This window comes from Coprinopsis cinerea (assembly GCF_000182895.1).
Source record: "Coprinopsis cinerea okayama7#130 chromosome 7 map unlocalized cont3.7, whole genome shotgun sequence".
In the NCBI taxonomy this organism is placed as follows: Eukaryota; Fungi; Basidiomycota; class Agaricomycetes; order Agaricales; family Psathyrellaceae; genus Coprinopsis; species Coprinopsis cinerea.
In genome coordinates, this window is record NW_003307538.1 from 1,401,807 (window position 1) to 1,425,134 (window position 23,328).

General features: G+C 51.0%; 8 protein-coding genes across 8 annotated transcripts; 6 read left to right on the forward strand and 2 right to left on the reverse strand.

Annotated features, from left to right (window-relative positions):
• Window positions 1-22: 22 nt before the first annotated feature.
• CC1G_00907 (hypothetical protein) lies at window positions 23-549 on the forward strand (the record flags this gene model as incomplete). The annotated part of the gene is made up of 2 exons (XM_001831308.2): window positions 23-244; window positions 292-549. 2 exons carry the CDS (start codon window positions 23-25, stop codon window positions 547-549), a joined length of 480 nt encoding a protein of 159 aa, XP_001831360.2.
• Window positions 550-1,197: 648 nt separating this feature from the next.
• Window positions 1,198-1,828, forward strand: CC1G_00908 (hypothetical protein; the record flags this gene model as incomplete). Its single annotated transcript, XM_001831309.1, has 5 exons — window positions 1,198-1,267; window positions 1,326-1,407; window positions 1,466-1,543; window positions 1,597-1,695; window positions 1,753-1,828. The coding sequence occupies 5 exons, from the start codon at window positions 1,198-1,200 to the stop codon at window positions 1,826-1,828; spliced, it is 405 nt and encodes a 134-aa protein (XP_001831361.1).
• An 82-nt stretch (window positions 1,829-1,910) lies between these two features.
• Window positions 1,911-4,119, reverse strand: CC1G_00909 (pseudouridylate synthase; the record flags this gene model as incomplete). Its single annotated transcript, XM_001831310.1, has 10 exons — window positions 1,911-2,169; window positions 2,226-2,461; window positions 2,517-2,582; window positions 2,630-2,632; window positions 2,687-2,764; window positions 2,814-3,138; window positions 3,212-3,243; window positions 3,297-3,449; window positions 3,497-3,596; window positions 3,665-4,119. 10 exons carry the CDS (start codon window positions 4,117-4,119, stop codon window positions 1,911-1,913), a joined length of 1,707 nt encoding a protein of 568 aa, XP_001831362.1.
• Window positions 4,120-5,201: 1,082 nt separating this feature from the next.
• CC1G_00910 (hypothetical protein) lies at window positions 5,202-7,503 on the forward strand (the record flags this gene model as incomplete). The annotated part of the gene is made up of 9 exons (XM_001831311.1): window positions 5,202-5,261; window positions 5,320-5,375; window positions 5,437-5,741; window positions 5,793-5,860; window positions 5,915-6,022; window positions 6,075-6,470; window positions 6,528-6,807; window positions 6,865-7,134; window positions 7,187-7,503. 9 exons carry the CDS (start codon window positions 5,202-5,204, stop codon window positions 7,501-7,503), a joined length of 1,860 nt encoding a protein of 619 aa, XP_001831363.1.
• A 313-nt stretch (window positions 7,504-7,816) lies between these two features.
• CC1G_14831 (DNA ligase IV) lies at window positions 7,817-12,207 on the forward strand (the record flags this gene model as incomplete). Its single annotated transcript, XM_002910806.1, has 23 exons — window positions 7,817-8,020; window positions 8,077-8,136; window positions 8,195-8,329; window positions 8,415-8,521; window positions 8,577-8,662; window positions 8,710-8,846; window positions 8,901-9,076; window positions 9,131-9,226; window positions 9,275-9,364; window positions 9,414-9,445; window positions 9,499-9,773; window positions 9,830-9,866; window positions 9,918-10,014; window positions 10,071-10,339; window positions 10,393-10,510; window positions 10,642-10,678; window positions 10,730-10,811; window positions 10,874-10,934; window positions 11,018-11,100; window positions 11,174-11,279; window positions 11,336-11,741; window positions 11,795-11,874; window positions 12,069-12,207. 23 exons carry the CDS (start codon window positions 7,817-7,819, stop codon window positions 12,205-12,207), a joined length of 2,913 nt encoding a protein of 970 aa, XP_002910852.1.
• A 631-nt stretch (window positions 12,208-12,838) lies between these two features.
• On the forward strand, window positions 12,839-15,876 carry CC1G_14832 (forkhead box protein I1; the record flags this gene model as incomplete). The annotated part of the gene is made up of 4 exons (XM_002910807.1): window positions 12,839-13,393; window positions 13,451-13,537; window positions 13,587-15,143; window positions 15,196-15,876. The coding sequence occupies 4 exons, from the start codon at window positions 12,839-12,841 to the stop codon at window positions 15,874-15,876; spliced, it is 2,880 nt and encodes a 959-aa protein (XP_002910853.1).
• An 874-nt stretch (window positions 15,877-16,750) lies between these two features.
• Window positions 16,751-18,799, reverse strand: CC1G_00912 (hypothetical protein; the record flags this gene model as incomplete). The annotated part of the gene is made up of 3 exons (XM_001831313.2): window positions 16,751-16,872; window positions 17,029-17,389; window positions 17,420-18,799. 3 exons carry the CDS (start codon window positions 18,797-18,799, stop codon window positions 16,751-16,753), a joined length of 1,863 nt encoding a protein of 620 aa, XP_001831365.2.
• Window positions 18,800-19,722: 923 nt separating this feature from the next.
• Window positions 19,723-23,294, forward strand: CC1G_00913 (small nuclear ribonucleoprotein; the record flags this gene model as incomplete). The annotated part of the gene is made up of 3 exons (XM_001831314.1): window positions 19,723-22,303; window positions 22,363-22,686; window positions 22,747-23,294. 3 exons carry the CDS (start codon window positions 19,723-19,725, stop codon window positions 23,292-23,294), a joined length of 3,453 nt encoding a protein of 1,150 aa, XP_001831366.1.
• Between the last annotated feature and the right edge of the window lie 34 nt (window positions 23,295-23,328).

Consider the following 23,328-nt stretch of genomic DNA (forward strand, 5'->3'; position numbering starts at 1 on the left):
CTCCACGCGACATCTTCCTCCCATGTCACCTACACGCAGCGTCAATGGAAGTGGGAAGACCCCACCTGTTTCACTTCAGTCTACCGACTTCCCTCCGTTGACATCCTCTGGCTCCTTGGCTGAGAAGAGGCACCCGATACCTAGCGGTGCCTGGGGCAATACTTCCAATCGTTCTGTCCTGGCGGCTCCAGGTTCAAATAACGGTGTGGATGGAGAAAGGAACTCTAGCCATCTGTCGCTCAAGGTATGCATCCACAGTTTCTCGTCGCGAGAGATGCTGATCACTCCAAGGTCGGGGATTCCAACAACCCGACCGGTCGACGTCCCGACAATAACAGCAACATTAGAGGCAAAGATGCCACCTCCCACGGCGAATATACCGGCAGCGGCAACAACATGACGACGGCCATGATCACCCAAATGCAAGTCATGTCGATCGAAGAAAAGATTGCGGCTATCGAAAGTAGAGCGGATGCCCAGGCAGCGGCAGCGGCGGCGGCCTGTGGTGGTGCTCCTCCGACCACTACTGCGACGGGAATGGTTGCTTAAATACGGTGTGAGAGAAGGAAGGAGAATATGACGAAAAGGCATCGAAGGTGCTGTTGTATCACAAGTCATCTACCCTACTTACTACTTAGAGTATTTGTTTTTTTCCTCGTTTGAGTGTCCCTGTTCCCGGCGCCCTCCCCTCGCTTTCCTACACATCTTTTATTAAAGGTACTAAGCACTGTTGTTCTAGCAAAATGTATCTTGGGCAGAAACTTTGAAGCCTTGTGCTGTGGCCTGCCGTGTTGTCTTATTAAACGTAACATTTGTCATAACTTAGTATGTTTTCTTTGTTACCCTTCGAGCCTGTCTCCTTGTGTGATATTATTAGTTGTCAGTTTCCCTCCTTTCCCTTGGTTACTGTTTTGCGGTTTCAAGGTATTTTAGCGTTATCTGGTGTTTGACCTGCAACGAACAATTAAAGTAAAAATATGTGCCCTTTCTGGATTGATCCATGTTGAATTGCAAGGTATGCTCCGTTTGGCTGAGCTGGAAATAGGCCTTCCCTTTGACTCCCTTTTGGTCGCTTTTCATGAGGAAGGATGGAAAGGCGGACGGTCAATATAGGGGTCAATTATTTGTGTTTGTTTTGGGAGACTCTTGCCAAGAGCAAGCGCTTGTCCTCGCACATCACGCTTTTGAACCTGAGCCATGACCACTCGACTGCGACAGAGGGCCACTGTTGACGAAGAGGACGCTGCAACCCTCAAACTTGGTCCAGGTGCGTTGCTACCTCTACTTGGAATCGAGGGATCTTAAATGGACGCGAAATTAAATAGAGTTTAACAATGCCGGTTGCTTGCTGATTTCCGAAGTCAAGTATTTGTTGGAGAACAGAGAGAAGGATGCACCGGATACTGCGTATGCCTTTTATTTCTTCCATGCGGTCTGTGCTGAAGAGCTTATGGAATACATACAGTGTCTATAACAAGACTCTGGACTATGTGAAGACGTTCGCCAAGTTCAATACTACGGACTCGGCGAGTGCCGTACGAGAGTGGGTCAAGTCGATCATTGGAAGACGAATCGATAATACAACTTGTCATCTAGGACTTTGAGAAGGGAGCCCGCCCTTACGCAGTTTGAGACTGCACAGATTGCCAACTTGTGCCCTGCTTCTGCTGAGGAAGCCAAGAGTATCATTCCAAGGTGCGTTTTTGGAATTGTGGTCACTGATACTGGGATGGCTCGTTGACGAGGATACAGTCTTGTGAAGATCGACGACGACCGCTTACAAGCTCTCGTGGATGAAATCCAGACAATGCGCAAGTTCCAGACGTAGCCGAACAAGATTCACGAGCGATGTCTATATCCACATCCACGGAACAGTTCTATTCAAGGCAAAAGAAACTATTACACTACTGTCAACCCTCGGTCTCCGCAAGCATCTTCTTGTCAATGATCTCCTCTTCCACCTCTTCTCCGTCGCTCTCCTCAAGTTGCTTTTTCACCCTGTCTGCCGTAGGGAATGACGTCGTGTCGAATACCCGCTTCTCTCTGAAAGGATTGGTTCGCCTGACTCCTTTCTTGATGACGCAGGCGTCTGGGACTGTTCCTTGAGAGTTGAGGTAGAGGAGGTCGTCTCCGGAGTAGCAGTCGACGGAGCGGATCCACGCGTCGAATCTAGACGATGTTTTCAATGTCACTACATGGATGTATTGTGTGTTGTTGTCACTTACAATCCATCGCGGTCCTCTATTTCTCGCATGTTCTTGTAAATGAACTTCTCCTTGAATTCCGCCATCTTTTCGCGATGCAGATCAAAGTCAATTGGTGGGCGGTAGTCGGCGTCCTCGGGCTTGAGATTGGTGTTGATTTTGGCCACCCTACTGTTGTAGGATGTGAAGAGGGGCTCCTCCAATAACAAACCGAGAGAAGGCATCTTAGGAACGAAGACTTGTTCTTCGTTGTATAGCTGTGGGCAATATGGTTAGCTCACGTCTGAATGACTTCTTCCTCGGCCTCCATACCTGGTCGATGACTTCAGGAGGAGCACCTGTTCGACATGACAATACGAGGCCCGACATCATTTTTCTCTGTAGGTTCATTAGCCATCATCAATTCCTGTCAAAGAATCACATACAATCTAAAGAAGACAAATTAGTTCGAGGGAACGAAAAATATGCTCATAACGGCGCACCTGGTGGAGCATAAAGCTCTGCCCATGGAAAAGAACGCTAATCCACTCCGTCTCGCCGTAGACGACAGGGTCCTCGATCTGATATCCCATGAGCCAGGCCTTCTTCAATGAGAAGACCACGGCTTACCGTGATGGACTTCATGAATCGAAAATTACTGCGATCCTTGAAATCCCGTCCAACAGTGAAGTTATGGAAGTTATGGGTGCCTTCGTATCGCCTCGCGGTTTCCCGTAACCGCTCAATGGGTCCAGAATCCACCCTCCATCGCCGTTTGCGAATAAGATCTTCCTCCTTTGTCGAGTTTCCGGGGGCATCCGCCCAGAATGGATGGATTGGCCGTGGCACGGTGTCACCTAGAGATTCGTTGAAGGCTTTCAGCCGTTCGTCGAGGCCGGATCCGGGTTTGGGAGGGATCAATAGGTAGCTGGGGAAGAAGTAGGTATATTTCCGGCTGTCGCATACTCTTTTCAGGGCTAAATGTCAGATCTGTAGGGCAGTTGCCAGTAAGAAAGTGGAATACACACAATCGCGCGTTAAACGAGTTTTGGGTGCGAACCTACAATGTGCTTCAGAGCCCGAGATTGCAGTAATCGTTGTAATGATACTCACGAAACCCCAGAACCTGATTTCAGGGGGCAGTTGTTCGTTGACTGCGGCGACAAGATCTGGTACACCTGGGATTGTTGAAATCATCTTCATGGAAACCACATTACCCGCTGCATGGACGCCCGCATCTGTACGGGCAGCTCTAGCTAATGCGACCTGGAGATTATTAGATCACTCCCGAATGATTAACGGAGATGGCACACCTTGACAGGGTCATCTGCATTGTCTTGCGACACCGCGCCTACTTTGACTAGGGCTTGGAATAAGACACCTTCAATGGTCTTCACGCTATCCATCGGCTGGCTAAACGCGATGTCTGTGATCAGTTGCCGCATCCATGAATAGAATGCAACACTGGCAGAATCACTGACATTTGCATTCCACTGTATCCCGACCCGCAGAAACCAATAAGCAGCGCCGACTGACGTTTTGGCAGACGAGGCTGTCTGAGTCCTTGCTCTTCTTCAAGTCGCCTTTTTTCCCTATTCGCTTCCTCCTCCTCTTTGGTTGCACGTCGTCTATTCCGTGCGGGTTTGGGCTTGCCGTCAGTGTTGCTCTTGTCTTTTCGGCGACGTCGAGTGTCAAACTTCTTTTTCCTCTTCTCGGTGCTGCCAACCTGGGACCCAGCGTCGCTTTCTGTTCCTTCGTCCATGTCATTTAAGGAATCCTCAGTTATCACTGTAGCCGTTTCCGTCGAAGCTTGTGTAGTGGTCGCGGCGGTTGCGTTGCGGTCCTCATCCATCGCTTCGTCCGTCCGCAATCGTTTAGCCTGTGGTGCGTCTTCGACGCCCGCCTCCACATTCTCTGCGACTCTTTTCTCTGTCATGGCTGTCCCTGAAGTGTACCAAGAAGAGACGGTCCAAGGTCTAGATTTTGTTGACGAGAGATTAAGAGTCTGTCGAGCAAGTGGTGAACTCAGGACCGAATTTGACGACAGCGATAAGCTGGACGAACGGTACAAGTTCTGGCTGCGACAATAATTCAGCCACCGACACCAGACTACCATTCACTGAGCACTAGAGGTGGAAGATAACAGAAGTTGAGGAGGAAAGAGAGACGATTGAGTGGGCGAGAGCAAAACGCCGAACCAGCGCTTCCAGCGAATTCACAGAAAGATCGGAGTTACCGGGCCGCTATCATCAAATGCCCCTATTCTACCGGAACGGTGTTCCCAACCTTTAAGCTTTAAAACAACTCAACTTCTGCCGAAACCGAGACAGCGTGGCTCATTTTATCTCTTGAATACGGAAAGGTAAGACCTAATTTACAGTTGGAGGTGAGTACCTTCGCGTTCCAAGGGACTTGCTGGGGAGGAGAGCTGAAGCTCCGACGATTGTAAAGCAAAGCGGGTTCGAATGTTGAAAACGGTGGGTTTCCGTTTTCTGAGGAGTAAATAGCAAGTAATACTGGTAGCGAGAAGATGTTTCTTCACCCACTAAATGAGCATGCGGTGTAGTATGAGTTCCCCGGCTCTAGTACAGGGTGAAAGGTGAAGATGTTTCGAACCCGATGCAAGCACGAGGCGCAGGTTCTGTGATTTCTCTCATCTTTAGGTATGGGGGAGCTATCCGGGCACGTGCAGTGTGTACAAATTCAGCAAGAGCAGCAGGTTGAATTGGGGAATTGGTAAAGTTCTGAGCCTTCGTGGATTGACAAAGTTGTTATATTCCGCTGGACAATATCAGGCCAATCCATAGAGTAAGTAAACAGGATTAACGGAGTACAGTCTACCAGGTGGACGACGTTCGCCCCTATCTATGCGTCACACGCGGCGCGTTACGCCCAAACGCGTGATGGGAGTAACGTGTGCTCGTTGTCACGCTTTGTGAATCATTTCGCCGTCGCTGTCTCCGACCGCGACCAGACGATTCTCATTCCCAGTGACCACACCCTCGGTCCTCGTACACAATGTCGACCAAAACTATCAAAGACTATCTCATCAAGCAGATATTCATCAATAAGCAAGTCGTAAGTTGTTACCTCTCAGCATCGTCCAGCAATGAACCCTGGACTAACGGGCAGACAGGTCACATATCGTTCACTAAGCCGTGAATTTGGGATTCATGTCAATGCCGCGAAGAAGTACGCGTCACCCTCTGACGTCTACATTTAAATTCTATGTATCTGACGAGGCCCTCGCCAGAGAGCTAGAACTATATCATACTAAGGCGCCGGAAGACGCCCAAGTCTGCTACGCGACATACATGCTTAGCGGAGAACCCAGTAATGCTCCAGCGGCAGTGGCAAGGCGGAGCGCAAATCGCGCAAAAAAACATACGCAACAAAGCATGGATACCGATATGAGCATGGACATTGACGACGGGTTTATGCCCACGCAAAGCAATGCCGGCGAAGATGATGACGAAGACGGCGAGTTCGAGGACGACGAGGACTACGAAGACATCCCTGTTATTAAAGTTACGATAGTAAACGAGAAGGATTTGGAAGGTGCGTTCGTGTCTGCACGGTTGGCTTCGCTTCGCCCAACGACTTTTCCAGATACAAAGGCGAAGTACCGTCGGCTTCAATCCGTCGACGTCTATAGCCTTTCGCCGTCTCCAATCATTGTGAGTGTTGGACAAACCGTGCGCCTCAGTTCATTGATGTCCATTGTCTGTCAGGACGCAGACCTGCTGTGCACCAGTAATGAATCTATACGAAACACAGACGTGTCCAAAGGGGAAGAATTCGCGAAAACAGTCGGAAGGATCCTTACCCCTAAAGTTATTGTAAGCTCGTCGCCCATAACCTTGCAAATTCCGGCTAGATTTCATCCCTTAGGTCCATAAAACACAAGAGCAGCGAAACAATGACAAAAAGAAAGGGAAAGGCAAGGCGCCTGCCGCTGGCCCGTCTAGAGCTCGCCTTCCGGTGAAGCCACCTCCGCCACCTCCTGAACCTGAGGTCAAGAAACCTGTTCCCCCTACTGTCCAAACCCCTCAAGAGAAGCCAGCAGTACCCGCAAAGCCAAAGCAAACAGGGAAGCTCAACTTTCAAACCAAAGAGAAAGCTGCGCAGGTCAAAAAGGAGGAGGAGGAAGCTGTGAAGAAGACAGCAGTCGAGGCGAAGAAGGCTGGATTCTTTGGTGGCAAGACGGCGAAGAAGGCCAACCCACCCACAATCTCTGTGAAGGAGGAACCCAGAGAGGAAACAAAGGCTCTCGAGGCTCCTGCCAAGGTGCGAGTTTATTTACGTCTGTCATATTTTCTGGTCGATTGACGACTTTTATTTCAGAGAGGAATTAAGCGTAAATCTGTTGCCCCAAACGATGGCTCCGACTCCGACTCAGTCGCTCCGTCTCGCTCAGCTTCGGTATCTCGGCCGCCCTCGCAAACCAAGAACGCGAACGCGAAGGTAAAGAAAGGCATTGTCTTGTCGGATGAAGAGGAAAGCGACGGGGACGTGAAAGCCAAGGCAAAGAGCAAGGCGGCATCGAAGCGAAAGGCCGAAGCTGCAGAGAAGGCAAGATTGGCGGAAGAGAGGGAGGCCAAGGAATTGATGGAAATTGACGACGGTGAGCTGTAGTGCGCCTCAAAGGTGGAACTCGAATTAACTGGATATCAACACTTAGATGCTGTCGAGCGAGTTGAACGCAAACCCAAGTCTCCTAAGCGGAAGCGTGAAGAGGATAGTGACTCTGAACAGCAGGTCGGGGGCGAGGAGGAGGGGACGAAGGAAGAGTTCCAACCGGAAGAAGATGTCGAGATGGAAGATGCTGAAGAGATTAAGCCCAAGCCAAAGAAGAAGAGAGAGAAGAAGGTTATCCCGGTTGGCAAGAATGGCTTGAAGAAGAAGCGGGTCGTCAAGACAAGGACGGTAACCGACGCAAAGGGGTACATGGGTATGTAGTGTTACATTGTTCTTTTTTCCAACCCTCACATCTATTTTTTCAGTCCGAGAAGAATATTCCGACTGGGAATCGGTGGACGAGGAAGAGGAGCTGCAGGAGCCCAAGTCAAAGGCCAAGTCTAAACCTAAAGCAGGAGCCAAATTCTCTGCTGTTACTACTGAAGACTCGGAAGCTAGCGGACCTTCTCGAGCGCCATCAAGGGCAGACAGTGTGTCTGGTGGTACAAAAGCAGACTCCACGCCCGCCAAGGCACCGACCAAAGCTAAACCTACGAAAGTTCCGGCTAAGGCGAAAAGTGCAAATGTCAAGGGAAAGCAGCAGTCGATTGCGGGCTTCTTTGGTGCCAAATCAAAGAAGTAGACGGTCGAATACCCTTGGAATAACCCGGCCTTTCTATTGTACTCGCACATATATGTAATTACCTGTCCTCTTATCCTTTCCGCTTCGATCGGGGTAAATAGTAGCCAAGCCAAGGATGGTAGCACAGCCGGAACACGCCTCGCGTCGGTTGCGCGTCGGTATCTGTGACGCGTGACGTTCGAGTCACGAGCTGGTGTGACAGCTCGTTCCCGTCTTCGAGAACGGTCAACAACTTGACCCTTGGACTCAAGCTACCACCTTCAATGCACTTCTGCTGAAATCTCCCAATTGAACTAAAGCAACTCGCCGCATGATGCAGCCAACGCCAGCACCGTCGTCAGCACCTGGTTCCCCTCAACGAACCCAAGCTGAACCGGAAATGGAAACACCCTCATATCCACAACCTCCACAGAACGTAGGGACTGCACCATTTAGCGTCCTGGTCAAACTCTTTGAGAAACTTGCCACGGAACGGAAACAAGAAAGACGAAGAAAACTTCTGGATGCATGGTTTAGAGTAAGCGATCACCCCTTGCACCGTTATATTGAACAAGCTGGACAAGGGACCTGTAGCACTGGCGAAGGGAGAAGGGCTTTGACCTTTACCCAGTTCTTCGGCTGTTACTACCACAAGTAAGTCTCAACGACGGCATTCTTGCTACTCGTTAGTGGAACAACGATCGCCGTTTAGAAAGACAGAGACCGCGCTGTGTATGGGTTGAAGGAGAAGAACTTGGCGAAGACCTACATCAAACTCATCCCTCTTGGAATGCGCGACCCAGATGCGATCCGCCTCCTGAACTGGAAAAAGCCAACTGAACGCGACGTTCGTCTCTTTGCCTTGTTGAACAGCATGTAGCCTCTGACGGAGTGGCACTCTCTACTAGAAATCATCGGGTGATTTCCCCCAGGTACTGTGCGAGGTCGTCTCCAAGCGGTCGTCTGTGATCGAAGGGACTTTGACTATCGACGAACTTAATGAGATCTTGGACGATATAGCTAAGAACATGGGCAAATCGTAAGAGTAGCTGTCACTTATCATGGGGCTGGGAGGATTGACACCCGTTGAACAGGGATGTGCAGTCGAAGATTCTGAGGAGGATATACAACAATTCGACGGCGGATGAGCAACGGTGGATCATCCGTATTATTCTGAAGGGTAGGGGCACATAGACTTCACGTGCCAAACCACTGACAGTGCAACAGATATGAACATCTCCGTCAAGGAGACCACAGTGTTTGCAGTCTTCCATCCCGATGCACAAGATCTTTACAACACCTGCTCGGACCTGAAGAAAGTCGCATGGGAACTTTGGGATCCTTCGCGCCGGCTTAATGCGAAGGTATGGCCATCCGCCGCAATACATACCACTTAATTTCCTCACTTGTCATTACAGGACAAAGAAATCCAAATCTTTCATGCATTCGCTCCTATGTTGTGCAAACGGCCGACTAGAAAGATAGAAGAGACAGTCAAAGCGATGGGTGGATCCAAATTTATCATTGAGGAGAAGCTCGATGGTGAACGAATGCAGCTCCATAAGCGAGGCAATGAATACTTCTACTGCTCACGGTACGGATAGACATACCTTTTTAGCCGCATCAAGTCGGTGATGAGGATCTATAGGAAAGGCAAAGACTATACTTATCTTTATGGAAAGCACATCGGTGCTGGAAGTTTAACACCTTTTATCGACTCTGCTTTCGACTCAAGAATTGATGAGTAAGTTCTCTCTTGACCTATTACGCCCTTGCGCTCAATCTTTTTCAGTATCATCCTTGATGGAGAGATGCTTGTCTGGGACCCCGTCTCTGAAAGAAACCTTCCATTCGGAACATTGAAGACCGCCGCACTTGGTAGGTAATTTCTCGTGAACCGCCATCATATCCCCCTCAACCTACTTAGACAGGTCCAAGAAAGAGAACAACCCCCGACCCTGCTGTAAGATATTAGTTGCCTCGTCGTTGCCTCCACTACTCACCCCATGGACTCAGTCAAAGTATTCGACTTGCTATATCTGAACGGAATGTCCCTTCTCGACAAGACGGTGAAATTTCGTAAGAACAACCTGCGACACTGCATCAAACCAATCCCTGGCCGGATTGAATTTGTTGAGGAGTACCAAGGCGAAACCGCAAATGACATCCGGAAGCGAATGGAGCAAGTCATGGAGAATAGAGGAGAAGGCCTCGTCATCAAGCATCCCAAGGCAAAATATATCTTGAATGGGAGAAACACCGATTGGATCAAGGTCAAGCCGGAGTATATGGTAAGTACTAAGTTGGTCTCCTGAATCAGATGCATCTATTGACGTACCAATGCCAGGATAATATGGGTGAAACGGTAGATGTACTCGTCGTTGGTATGCGATACTTTTGTCCAGGTATGGCAGCTAACTGAGCGTGTTTCTTAGCCGGAAACTACGGCAGTGGGAAGAGGGGTGGTGGCGTGTCAACTTTGATTTGTGCCGTCATGGACGACCGTCGTCCAGACTCGGACGATGAGCCCAAGTACATTCACTTATTGCTTCCTGACATATAGCCACTAACGTATTCGATAGATATAGCAGTTTTGTACGTATCGGCACGGGACTGTCGTTTGCCGACTACGTCTGGGTGAGGAGCAAACCGTGGAAGGTCTGGGACCCTAAGAATCCTCCCGAGTTTTTGCAGACTGCGAAGAAAGGTCAGGAGGACAAGGGTGACGTTTATCTGGAACCAGAAGAGTCCGTAGGCTTAATTTATCGGATACACTCTGATGCTAATGGTGGTTCTCTTTACTGTGTACGCAGTTCCTTCATTCTGAAAGTCAAGGCAGCGGAAATTACCCCTTCAGGTATTCATTCGTACCTCCGTTCTCCAGCTCTCATTGAGGCTGAACTTCTCCAGACCAATACCACATGGGATTTACTATGAGGTTCCCCCGTGCATTGGCTATCCGGGATGATTTATCTATCGCGGATTGCATGACAGCGACCGGCAAGTATCCCGTATTGGCAGGGATCAGGTATTGACGGAACTCCTCTTACAGAGGTCTTCGAGAGCTTGAAGTCAGAGCGAAAGCGGAAGATGGAAGATGACGCTGGGTCAGTCTGTTGTGACCTTGCACACTGTACTAATGACTCATCTTTGATGTAGGATAACTACAAAGAAACGGAAGACAACAGTAAAGAAGGTCTGCACTCTCTACATTTTAGATGGGGCCCTTCTCTAACTGAGATATCAGGTCGCACTGTTGCCCGAATACTCTGGGCCCAACCTGAAGAAAGTCGCTGTCAAAACTGATATATTCAACGGCATGAAGTTTGGTGCGTCCGGATTGTATTCTTTAGGCGGGATGCTAAACATGATCATGTATCATTCCACATAGTCGTCTTCTCAGATCCCAAGTCACGAACAGGAGAAGCAGACAAGAAGGAGCTCATGAAAACGTAAGGTTTCATTAGCAACATGGGTGGAGGAACAAAGACTGTTTGACGTGCTCACTGACCCCGCGTTTACTTGTATTTTTTAGGATTCATGCAAATGGTGGAACCTGCTCTCAGATAGTCAATAAGAATTCCGAGGCGATTGTCATTTATGGAGGCTCAATAACTCGTGAGTCGACCTAGAAGTGCACGAAGGGACGGAAGCTCACCATTGCCTCTGACTGGCGGTTTACGTCCTGTAGCATATGACCTGAAGTTGGTGATTGATAAAGGGATCCACGATGTTATCAAGCCATCGTGGATCACAGATTCTGTGACCCTAGGAGAGCCAGCACCCTTCAAAAAGAAGTAAGCAAACCTGTGCAAATCAGCGCCCATGCTACGTTTACTTACCCTCCGCTCAGGTACTTCTTCCACGCCACCGAAGAACGGAAATATGCAGATGAATATAATGAAGATGACGGCGAGGAAGAGGGGGCGGTACCCAGTGCAGACGAGCAAGAAAGGGACGTTAAATCTGGGACTGTCGAGCCCGGGTCTGAGACGGAAGACGAAGACGAAGAGCAGGCTCCGGAAATCAAGGAGGAACAGGATGGGGAACTGCACGAATGGTTAAAGGTTGATGACCGGAAATCACCAGCGTTGCCCGCTCATGACGAAGAAGATTCTGTAACGGAGGACGATTCCGACAATGCTGACGTCGCTGACGAGGAAGAACCTGACTTGGACGATTGGTTCCAAGTGAAGGGGGAAACAGAAGATGAGGGAGCTGGAGCTCTAGCAACAGCATCAAGGCACAGAGAGACAACGGTGACCCACGGTCTCTTGCTCTGCGCTTTGATTGATCTCATATGCCTTTCCAGCCTGACGTCGACGGAGATGTTAAGATGGGGGAGAGTGAAGAGGCTATGGATTACGATCCGGATGTCATCTTCAAACACTTGTAGGTGAATTCTTACGGAAAAGTGATTGTTAACATCTCAGTTTGGTGTCGTTGACGTAGGTGTTTCTACCTTGACTCGCCTGCGAATGCACAAAGACATGGCATGGCGACTCGTCCCAAGTATGAAGCGGCGATTACCAAAAGGCAAGTATTGTATTTCGGTGATTAACCTGCCGTATGTTTACTCCCTCCAGCTTTGAAGAAGTCGAAAAACTCATTAAAGATAACGGGGGCAAGATTGTTGATTTGGACGAGCCAAAGCTAACACACGTTGTGCTTGATAAACGAGATGATAGTCGCCGGGTTGAGCTCATGAAACGCACATCAAAGTGAGGCTCTTTATTTTTAACTGCATTCATGGGAACTGACTTTGGACTTCTAAAGGCCGCGCCGGAGGCACTTGGTTTTATCAGACTACATCGAGGCGTGTATAGACGAGGGAACGCTCCTTGATGAAGAAGGTGAGTCTTTCTGATTTAGTAAGAGGACGTGTCCACAGGACTGACAGGGGGCGGTTGGTATCGATAGAATTTGCTCCGTGAGGTGGTGGGGAGGTACGGATATAGCCTAGTTTTTAAGTGTACAATGATAAGGGATGTGATTTGAATTGTCTGGAGGGCAAGTGTAATGAGTGAGTGGCACATATGGTAGATATTGATGGGAGCGGAGTTGGCAAGCAGAGGACAATGACATGCGGCTGCGTGAGTATTTCGGACTTGGCACTTTCGAAATTCTTTTTGGCATTGCGTCCATCGCTGTTGGCTGCTCGAACTCGAGAACCTGGCTCTCTGAAACAAACCGCGAACTCCTCAGGCCCTGAGCTTGCCGCCTCTACAAGCGCTCCCTTCTTTTACACTCATTACCCAATTCGGAAGCATTCTATTCTCAGACACAAGACCGCCGTGCAAGCCCATTCTTCACCGCCGCCAGTTCTGTTCCCAACAGCGACGACCACGACGCCCAGATGACAGACCTCAACGTCTCGCCAATATCTCAGCTGCTGCACTCGTTGGGCATGACCCGCGAGGACCTCAACAAGCGCAGCAATGAAATGCGACAATTTCTCACAGCAAACGACTCGATGCCCTCACGCGTTCCTGAGCTCACCTCGGGTTATAGGTCGAGGTCCAGTTCTGACCTGCGCTCGGGAACGCGCTCGGCAAGCTCGTCCTTCTCGCTATCGCGCTCTATTTCGCGTGCGAGCTCGCACTCTCGCCGCGAAGGGTCACCGCCCAGTACACCCATCAAGTCGGAACAATCAGAGGGGGGACTTCCAAGTCGGCCCATGGACAACATGGAAATTATCATCGAGCGACAACGGCAAACGAGGAAGGAACGCAGGAGTAGGAAGGATAAGGAGCGGGCTGTTGCGGGCAAGTCGCTGGTGCCGCCGCCATCACCATCGCCCAGTAGTACGTCACAGTCGGCAGTGAGCTTGGATTCGTTCATGCAATCACGCGACGATCGTCCTCAATCGGCGGCGGGGAGCGAGTCTGCGTCTGCAACGACGTCTTCAGAGGTCAGTTGACGTGTTTGACGCGCTTGCCGCCTGTCTCTTAAATTCTCATCCCCCCAGGTCCTCGATCCTCCCCCAGTCACTCCACATAAAAGTAAATATTACCGCGAACACACTATCCACATGTCAAATCCTCGCCCTCGCAAGGTAAGAATCCAGTGCTCGTTGCTTATTTTGTGTCCTTACACTGCGCCAGGATACGTCTTGTAAAGCTGAGACACCAACACCGACAAAACTGCCCTCCCAACCGCCCGTCCCGAGCCACCCCATTCCAGCATACTACCCTTTTCCTCCTTTCGCAGCATATGGACAGTATATACCAGGTCACTATCCTATCCCCCACGCGTCAACCTCTGCCCTCCCCGTGACACCCCAGTCCAACCGAATTCTCACCTCCCATTCCACCGCGAAACCCCCAGCGAAATCTTCCACGCCTCTCCCCGCGTCCTCACCCATGCATGCATCTTCCTCACCGCCGCCCTCTTCACCGGCTCCTCAAATAGTCAACCTAGTCTCGTCGCCCGGACCCATGGGCTCTTCCCCTGCCAAGGAGCAGTACGATAAGCTGCCCTTTAAACTTCCTCCTGGCCCTTATTCGTCCAAGAAGCCCGACCTCTCGTACGCTGCTCTCGTTGGACAAGCTATCCTTGCTTCTCCCGACCACCGTCTTACCCTGCAGGAAATTTACGACTATATTACGATTGTCTATCCGCATTACAAGCGCGGTGAGACTACGTGGATGAATAGTATCCGGCACGTTCTCAGCACCACGGCTGTCTTCCGCAAGGTTCCGCGGGATCGTTCTGTCGGCAGGACGCTATGGGCAATCTATGACGAAGATATAGAGTGCTTCAAGGGTGGTGGATTCAAGAAGCATTTATGCAAGGATATGGTTAAGCAACAAGCGGAGAAAGACAAGAAGAACAAATCCCGGAAGCGCTCGGATGTCGAAGAAGACGCGAGCGCCGAGACTAGGAAGCCCAAAAGGTCGAGGAAGGACACTTCACACAAGGTTTCGAACAGCTCTTTCTCCGCTCCCGACGCGTCTGCTTCTGGGACTCTCTCGCAGGTCCCTCTTCTGAACCCTCAACCGTCTTTTATGGTGGCGGGGACATCTTCCCATCCGTTCTTCCCTCGTCCTACCCCACATCATCAGCCATACTATGAAAGCTGTCTGCCACAACCACAACTCCTCCCAGCTGAAGTTATTTTCCCTCCACTTCCCCCAACCGCAGCCTTGGCTTCTCGTTCAACGTCGGTTACCTCTGACGACAAAGGGTCTGGACGCGCGCCAACGCCGCCACCGCCTATTGAGAAGACAGCATCTGAAGCGACAGACGTTTCAGAGTCTTCATCATTATTATCGGTACCCGAGTTGACGCCGAACCGAAGTTCCTCAACTACCCCTCCGTCGTCTGTGCCTGCCACGAGTGATATGGACATTGATCTCACCGAGGCTAAATCCACCGAGAATGGAAAGATCTCCGAGAGTAATGGTGCTATCGCTATCGCCGGTGTCGACGATAACGCTAATGGCCGCGAAACAAGTTCCTCTTCGCTTGCCATCGATGATGATAACGTCTTCAATAGTTCATTGCTTGGGCCTGTTCAGTTCTGGGGTGAATCCCCTAGAACTGCTAGTCTGTTGCAGCCGGGCATAGAGTTGCTGAATTTTGATGCAATGGCGGATGACGAGGAGGAGGAGGAGGGGGAAAAAGCGCTGAACTCCAAGGGCCAGCTTTTGGGACGAAAGGTTCGTGTATGCATTCTTATTCTCGCTTTCTCTTATTGACGCATTTCCTCAGATCACAATGTTCCCTCCCGTTCCCGCGTCGCCGACCTTGGGTCTACGGTCGAAGACAGGGGCCAGTGGAGAGTCTTCGTTGTCTTTCAAAGAGATCGGGCGGCCCAAGACCCCAAGCGGCTCCAAACCGCCCTCAGCCGACTCTGGGGCACCGTCAACCCCTCCTCGCCGCGTTAAACTGTCCTCCACCCGCACCCCCATTTCGCACAAGGGTCTACACATGAGCCCTTCAGCCAGTCTCGCACACTACAAGTCGAATCTAGACCCCCCACGCACCGAGCGGCTTGAGCCACCTCCCCTCCTGTCCTTCAGCAAGTCGGCTGAAACGGAGACGTTGGCTTCTCTCCAGGACGAGGGTTATGATCCTATGCGGACTCCTCGCCGGTCGAGTACACATGGAGGATCATCATCGCTTGCTGGCGCACCACCTATCACGCCCAAGCGAGGGGGTGGGTTTGAGTCGCTTTTCCGGACTCCTGCTGGGTTCTCTCCATTCCGTACACCACGGTCAAGAGCGGTAATGGATCCCAATGATCCCCGCGTCCTGCTCGATGAAGAATTGAGCCGGCCATCGTTAATTGACGATAGCCCGGGGGGTATCTTTGGCAAAGGCAAACTGCTGTATGAAAGTCCTGGCTTTGATAGCTGGGCCAATAGTCCGAAGAAGTACTGGCATTGGTGATACTAAATCCCGCGTATATCTCCTTTTCTTTTTCGTGGCCCCTTTGTGACACTTCTCCGTTCATGTTTTGCGCGACAATACTGACCCATTTTTCTGATCTATCTCCTTTGCTTCGTCATCTACTTATGCCCCCGTCATGATATCTTGTCCCATGTCTTTTTCTTGAACAGATCCATTTATGTACTATTAGCGACTGCCACGACCCGTTACGACCCTTGCCTTCTGTTTTCCCCGCTCTACCTTCTGGGCTACACCCGAATTTATTACCAGAATGGGGGCCCCAATTTCTATCGTGCATTTTTCTCTAGAGACATTTATTCATCGTCTATTCTGTGTCCTCGCTCCGCGGTGGCGGCAGGATCATCCTCACCGGGGCTGTTTATTTCTTTATTCCTTCAATTACTTTTAACCCGCATTCAGAGAGACTTTTTTCCCCTCATTTTGGTGTTCAGAGGCATATATGTGTAACGTTTTGTTTTCTGTACTGTGAACTCTAAATTTCAAGCATTTCAAAGCTTGCTGTTTTACGGACCTTGTCATCCACTGTCGTTTGTCGCTATGTTAACGTTGTTGAAATCACAATGTGTATTCGATTTGGCTCGCTGCTTAACATCGTGTGTGTGTGTTTCATGTCAAGCAACTTAGAAAGTGGATTGATTATGCGGTACATTAGATTTTGGAGAGTAGTACTACAGTTAAGATCTACGTGGCTACAATACAAATGGACGCGATGTACACTTGGAAATTACTATCAGTTATACCATACAACGTAAAAGGCAATACTGGAAGTTTTCAACAAAACGCGAACGAATAGACCAGGCCAAATGATTTCCTGGAAATGCTCGCTAGGGAGCCGCGAGACATGACAGCCTGGCTATCCTTGTTCCTCTCCAGACTCCCCTTCCCCTTCCTCCTCCGAGTCTGAGTCCGAGTCCGGTGCCATACCCGCCGCTTTCAGGGCTTTATAAATCTCAGGCTCGTTCTCCTTCGCCCATGCTGGAATGAGAATAAACAAGGGCGGGGGACTGGTGTTAGCGATCATGATCAAGACGAGCTGTGATAGGCGGCAACCGACGAGACGTTGAAAACCGATACCAAGATGCACGAAGCGAGACACGAAACCAAGAAGAAAGAAAGAAAAAAGGTACTCACCCCAGTCATATTTAAACGCATCCCTCTCCCCCTCCGGTTGCCTATTGCGTTCCTCTTGCGCTTTACGGTACAAATACTTGCTCTGGCGCGCCTCTTCCTCGTTCAAGAGGATGGTTCGGAACGTGTCACTGACGAGTTCTTGGAGTGTTTTAAGGGTGGAGGATAAGACGTGGGCGTCGAGGTCGTGGGAGTCGATTGCATTGACGCCCCAGGGATCGGTTGGTGCTGCGAGGGTCAGGTCGCAGGATGAGGAAGGAGATGTGTCGTTCTGAGGAGGGTCGTTGGAGGAGGTGGGAGATGGGTCTTTGGAGGAGATGGAAAGGCAGTCATTGAGCGAAACGAGCGATGAGGTATTGGAGGACTAAGATGAGGAGGGTGGACTACGAGTCACCGAGATGGGGGATGTGGACTCCGGCTCACATTTGGGTGGGGATGGGAGAGGGAAGGGGAGCGATAACAACGGCACAATATCCGTCACGTCGTATCCACGCGTTCGGAACCTCTCGCGCTCACGGGCCTTCCGCTCAGCCTGGTAACCCTCCCACTTGACATTACCTCCCTCCCTCTTCCTCATCCCCTCTTTACGCAGGCGCTCCATATAATCCCCCACGCGCTCCATATAAAGACCGCACAAAAAGCAGCTAGGCTCTAACCTGCTCAGGCCGATGTAGGGGTACACCCCCGCACGCTCGGGGGAGAGGAGATGGCGTGTGAGGGTAGATTCCGGGTGGGGCATACAGACGCGGAGGGCGGACTGCGGGTGGGTTAGGGTCGGTCCCTCGCGCTCTCTCACCAGTACCTGAACCCCTTCCAACATATTAGGTAAGATCGCCTGCTCAAGTTCGACTGGTAAGAGGGAGCGGTGGGGGATGTAGTATGGGCTCTTGCGTCGGGCATCGAGAGCGTCGTTGTTACATTTTCTGAGGAAGGCGCGGATTTGGTCGTCGGTTGGGCGGGGTATTGTAAGGTGAGGGGACGGGAGGGTTGCTGGGAGAGGAACATAGACAACCTCATGTGGGAGTTGTAAAATTTGTCGATGGGTTTCCGAGGCTTTGACCAAGTCAATGAAGTTTTTGAATGGGGCAAGGAGTGCGTCGATCCATTTCATGACGTTGAAGGGAGTGGCAGCGGGTTCCTGCGTCTCCATTACTAGAACTTCAAACAGCTCCGGCATGATGTCGCTGTCGCTGGGCAAAGCCTTGTACGCCTCCCTTATCCGTCGATGAAAGTCCACATATACCTCCTTTAAATTCACATCCACTTTACTCACTTTTTCAACCAGACGCTCCACCTCCTCGACTATCGTCTGCGCAGCGTCCAAATACTGATGATGCACTGCTCCGCGCGTAAACTTCCAACGACCTTTGGACAATTCGTGCACCCGGTAGAAGCGGGACTTGTGTGTGAGGAGGTTGTGCTGGAGGATGGGGAGATGGCGCGCGTAGAGGTAGGCGATGAAATCGGCATGGGCGTCTATGTTGTCGATGTCGGGTGTCGAGGTCGAAGGTGCGCTGCGGAGGGTGCGTGTGGCCTGCCAGATGGCCTTTATAACCGTCCTGCACTCGACCGCGATAGTGTCCTCGTCCTCCTTCTCGTCGCTAGCGACGTATATCTTCACTCCATCCTGCCCAACGCCCATCGCCAGGGCAAAGCTGGGACCCGTGGGGTTGGCTGGCAAAAAGAAGGCAATGGTGTCGAGAATGCGGTGGGAGGGGTGGGCGAGGTGTAGGGGTTCGAGGATATTTGTGATGGGATATAGACAGTCGTACATTTCCTCCTCGTACTGGCTTGCAGTAGCCCTTGGATGGGAAGATAGAGACGAGAGATACAGAAGCAACAGAGGTATTTCTGTGTTTGCCATGTTAACACTGTGGTGGTCGGGTCAAGGCCGGGTCTCATATTATGACTCGGAGTCATATCGCCCTCTGTTATTAATAAGTATTCCATGGTCGGCACTTTTTTTCTCACACTTCTTTCGTTGAAAGATTGAGATAAAATTTGAAAATTGAGCGAGTGCATTGAAAGGACGAAGTGAATAGGTATCGATGGATAAAGGTACATTAAAAGGCAGTCTGGGGCAATGGAGAGTCAGCACAATGAACGTAGAAAGTGAATACTGGTAAGAGTCAGATGGCTGTTCTTAGTTTTTGGTTGTATAGGTATCCCCAACGCCCGAAGGCTCCGGCATGGGTTATGTACTCATCACAAGAAGGCAAACGTAGGCGGAGAAAGTAACTCACCAATACTGGTACGGACTATCGAGTCATCTGAAGAAAGGACAGTCAGTACGATTCGACGACAAGTTTGGAGGAAGAAAACAAGGTCAGAGGTGCAAAAGAGTTTGGCGTTGCTCAGCCGATCGTCAAAGCCTTGGGCTTGTTACGACTGGGGCGGCAATGAAATCATCATAAGAAAAGTTCAAAAAGATGGACTTACCACGAACTTGTCCTTGTCATCGATATCGACCAAGAGAGAAAAAACAAATCGTGAAGAAAATCCGCGCGCTATTTATGAGAGTCATAGGACCGTGGGAAAAGACTTGAACCGTATTAGTCAAGCGAGCCAAACAGTCATCAAGGCTTGTCACTGACCACCACACCACGACCAGAGTCTTTTAAACACCCCAAAAAGACCCTTACCCACCATTTTTAATTACCTGACATTTATCCTGGCTCATCTTTGAAAACAGGTATAATGTCTCCCCCAGGGTCACCCAGATTGGTAGACTCATTTACAGCTCCCAAGGAAATCCTCGACGAATTCGCCCAACTCGCAGAGGAGGAAAATGTCGACCCTTTTGCTGAGACAGCATCTAAACGCCAGATTGCGGCTCGCCAGTCGGATTATCACAACAGGCGCTTCAACCGTGTAGCCGTTGAGAGTGCTGATGCTTTCAAAGCCAGCGAGGATGGTGCTGAAGTCGAGGGCGGTTACAAGGATGCCATGCGGCTGGCCCGGTTGGAGCAGGAGGAGCAGAGGGTGAAGAGGGCAATTGAGGAGAAGCAGAGGAAGGAAAGGGAGGATGAGAAGATGAAGATGGACCTCGACAAGACGCCACCCGCGGCAGAACTCGATGCTGTCGAACGCGAGCTCGAGGCTGCGCGGGAGCTTGCTCAGAACAAGGAGGCGGGGACGAAACGAAAGCGACGATGGGATGTCTCCGAACCAAACGACGAGAACGCCGACCCTAACAAGAAGGAGGGGGAGAAAGAAGAGTCTGCGCCGAAGAAGCGACGCTCACGCTGGGATGCTGCTCCGCCCGATGTTCAGCAGCCCGCTGAGACCCCCAAGCGGTCGAGATGGGATCAGGCACCTGCTGTGCAGGACACGCCAATGCAGCCCATCATCATGAACGCTCCTGGTGTCATGCACGAAGACAAACACAACCGTTATTTGACCGACGAAGAGCTCGACGCCCTCCTCCCGACATCTGGTTATGCTATTGTCACACCACCTCCCGGCTATGCACCCCTTGTCGCTCCACGAAACCTCATGGCAACGCCAGTTACTAAAATAGAAGGCTTCCATATCCAAGAGGGTTCAGATGCTGCAGCTTTGGCAGCCGCTGCTGGTCTCGCCCCTGAATTGCCGACGGAGATCCCAGGTGTCGGAAACCTTGCCTTCTTCAAACCAGAGGACGCCCAGTACTTCGCAAAGATCTTGAAGGAGGAGGATGAGACTGAGTTGTCCGTCGACGAGATGAAAGAAAGGAAGATCATGCGACTTCTCCTCAAAATCAAGAACGGTACCCCTCCTGTTCGAAAGACCGCCCTCCGTCAAATCACAGACAAGGCCCGAGAGTTTGGTGCCGGCCCTCTTTTCGACAAGATTCTTCCCCTCTTGATGGAGCGTACCCTCGAGGACCAAGAGCGCCACTTGTTGGTGAAGGTCATTGATCGAGTACTCTACAAGCTCGACGACCTTGTCCGCCCATACGTCCACAAGATCCTCGTCGTCATCGAACCTCTCCTCATCGACGAGGACTACTATGCCCGCGTTGAGGGCCGTGAAATCATTTCCAACCTGGCCAAGGCTGCCGGTCTTGCCCATATGATCTCCACAATGCGACCCGACATCGACCACGCCGACGAATATGTGCGCAACACCACAGCGCGCGCATTCTCGGTCGTCGCCTCGGCACTCGGTATCCCTTCGCTCCTCCCTTTCCTGAAAGCTGTCTGCCGATCGAAGAAGTCGTGGCAAGCAAGGCACACCGGTATTCGTATCGTCCAGCAGATTGCGATCATGATGGGTTGTGCTATCCTTCCCCACCTCCGCAACCTCGTTGACTGTGTTGCACACGGTCTCTCTGACGAGCAGCAGAAAGTCAGGACCATGACTGCCCTTGCCCTCGCTGCTTTGGCTGAGGCCGCTGCACCCTATGGTATCGAATCCTTCGACAACGTCTTGAAGCCGCTTTGGCTTGGTATCCGTCTGCATCGTGGCAAAGGACTCGCTGCCTTCCTGAAGGCCATCGGCTTCATTATTCCCTTGATGGACCCCGAATACGCCTCTTACTACACGAAGGAAGTCACCGTCATCCTCATTCGAGAGTTCCAAACGTCGGACGAAGAGATGAAGAAGATTGTTCTCAAGGTGGTGAAGCAGTGCGCGGCGACGGAGGGTGTCACTCCCCAGTACATCAAGCAGGACATTCTCCCTGACTTTTTCAAATCCTTTTGGGTCCGCCGTATGGCCCTCGACCGCAGGAACTACCGTCAGGTCGTAGAAACTACTGTCGAGCTGGCGCAGAAGGCTGGCGTTTCGGAGATTGTGGGGCGTATCGTCAACGAGTTGAAGGATGAGGCGGAACCTTACCGAAAGATGGTTATGGAGACCATCACCAAAGTCGTCGCTACCCTTGGTGCCTCCGACATTGACGAGCGACTCGAAGTCCGACTCATTGACGGAATCATCTACTCCTTCCAGGAGCAAACCACCGAAGACCAGGTCATGTTGGACGGGTTTGGCACCGTCGTCAATGCCTTGGGTGTCCGAGTCAAACCCTACCTCACCCAGATCGTCTCGACTATCCTTTGGCGTCTCAACAACAAGAGCGCCAAGGTCCGACAACAAGCTGCCGACCTCACTACTCGCCTTGCCGTAGTCATCAAGCAATGCGGTGAAGACCAGCTCCTCAGCAAGCTCGGCCTTGTCCTGTTCGAACAGCTTGGTGAAGAATACCCCGACACACTCGGTAGTATTATCGCTGCTCTTGGTGCCATCGCCAACGTCGTTGGTATGACCCAGATGAACCCTCCAGTAAAGGATCTCTGTGAGTTTTCCCTTATTACCCCTTAAGCTACTCGTTACTGACTTTTTATTGCTTCGCAGTGCCCCGAATGACCCCCATCCTGCGTAACCGACACGAAAAGGTTCAAGAAGCTTCCATCAACTTGATTGGTCGCATCGCCGATCGAGGTGCAGAATTTGTTCCTGCTCGAGAATGGATGCGTATCTGTTTCGAACTCCTCGATTTATTGAAGGCGCACAAGAAGGGCATCCGACGAGCCGCTGTCAACTCTTTCGGTTATATCGCCAAGAGTTTGGGCCCTCAAGACGTGTTGTCCGTACTTCTTACGAATTTGCGCGTGCAAGAGCGTCAGAGCCGTGTTTGCAGTACTGTCGCTATCGCCATCGTGGCTGAGACTTGCGGACGTGAGTACAAGTTATTTCAATCATTGGGTCTAGACACTGATTCCTATTTTTATCATATAGCTTTCACCTGTATTCCCGCCATTCTCAACGAATACCGGACTGCTGAACTCAACGTTCGAACCGGCTGTTTGAAGGCGCTCTCCTTCGTCTTTGAATACGTCGGTCCGCAGTCTGCGTACTACGTGGATTCGGTTGTGACCATGCTCGAAGACGCTCTCACCGATCGCGACCTTGTCCATCGTCAAACCGCCAGCACCATTGTCAAGCATCTGGCTCTCGGTGTTGCTGGACTCGGATGCGAGGATTCCATGACGCATCTCTTGAACCTCGTCTGGCCCAACTGCTTCGAAACCTCTCCTCACGTCATTGGTGCTGTCATGGAAGCTATCGAGGCCATGCGAGTGACACTCGGTCCTGGTGTGTTGCTCAGTTACACACTGCAGGGCCTTTTCCACCCTGCTCGCAAAGTGCGCGAGGTCTATTGGAGGATTTATAACGCGCTGTATTTGGGAGCTGCGGATGCCCTTGTGCCATTTTATCCTGATCTGGGCGAGTTGAGCGAGGGTCAAAATGTGTATGATAGGCACCCTTTGCAGGTGTTCATTTAGATTCGTACTTTGTAGTTGTTCCTGTTTCCGTTGT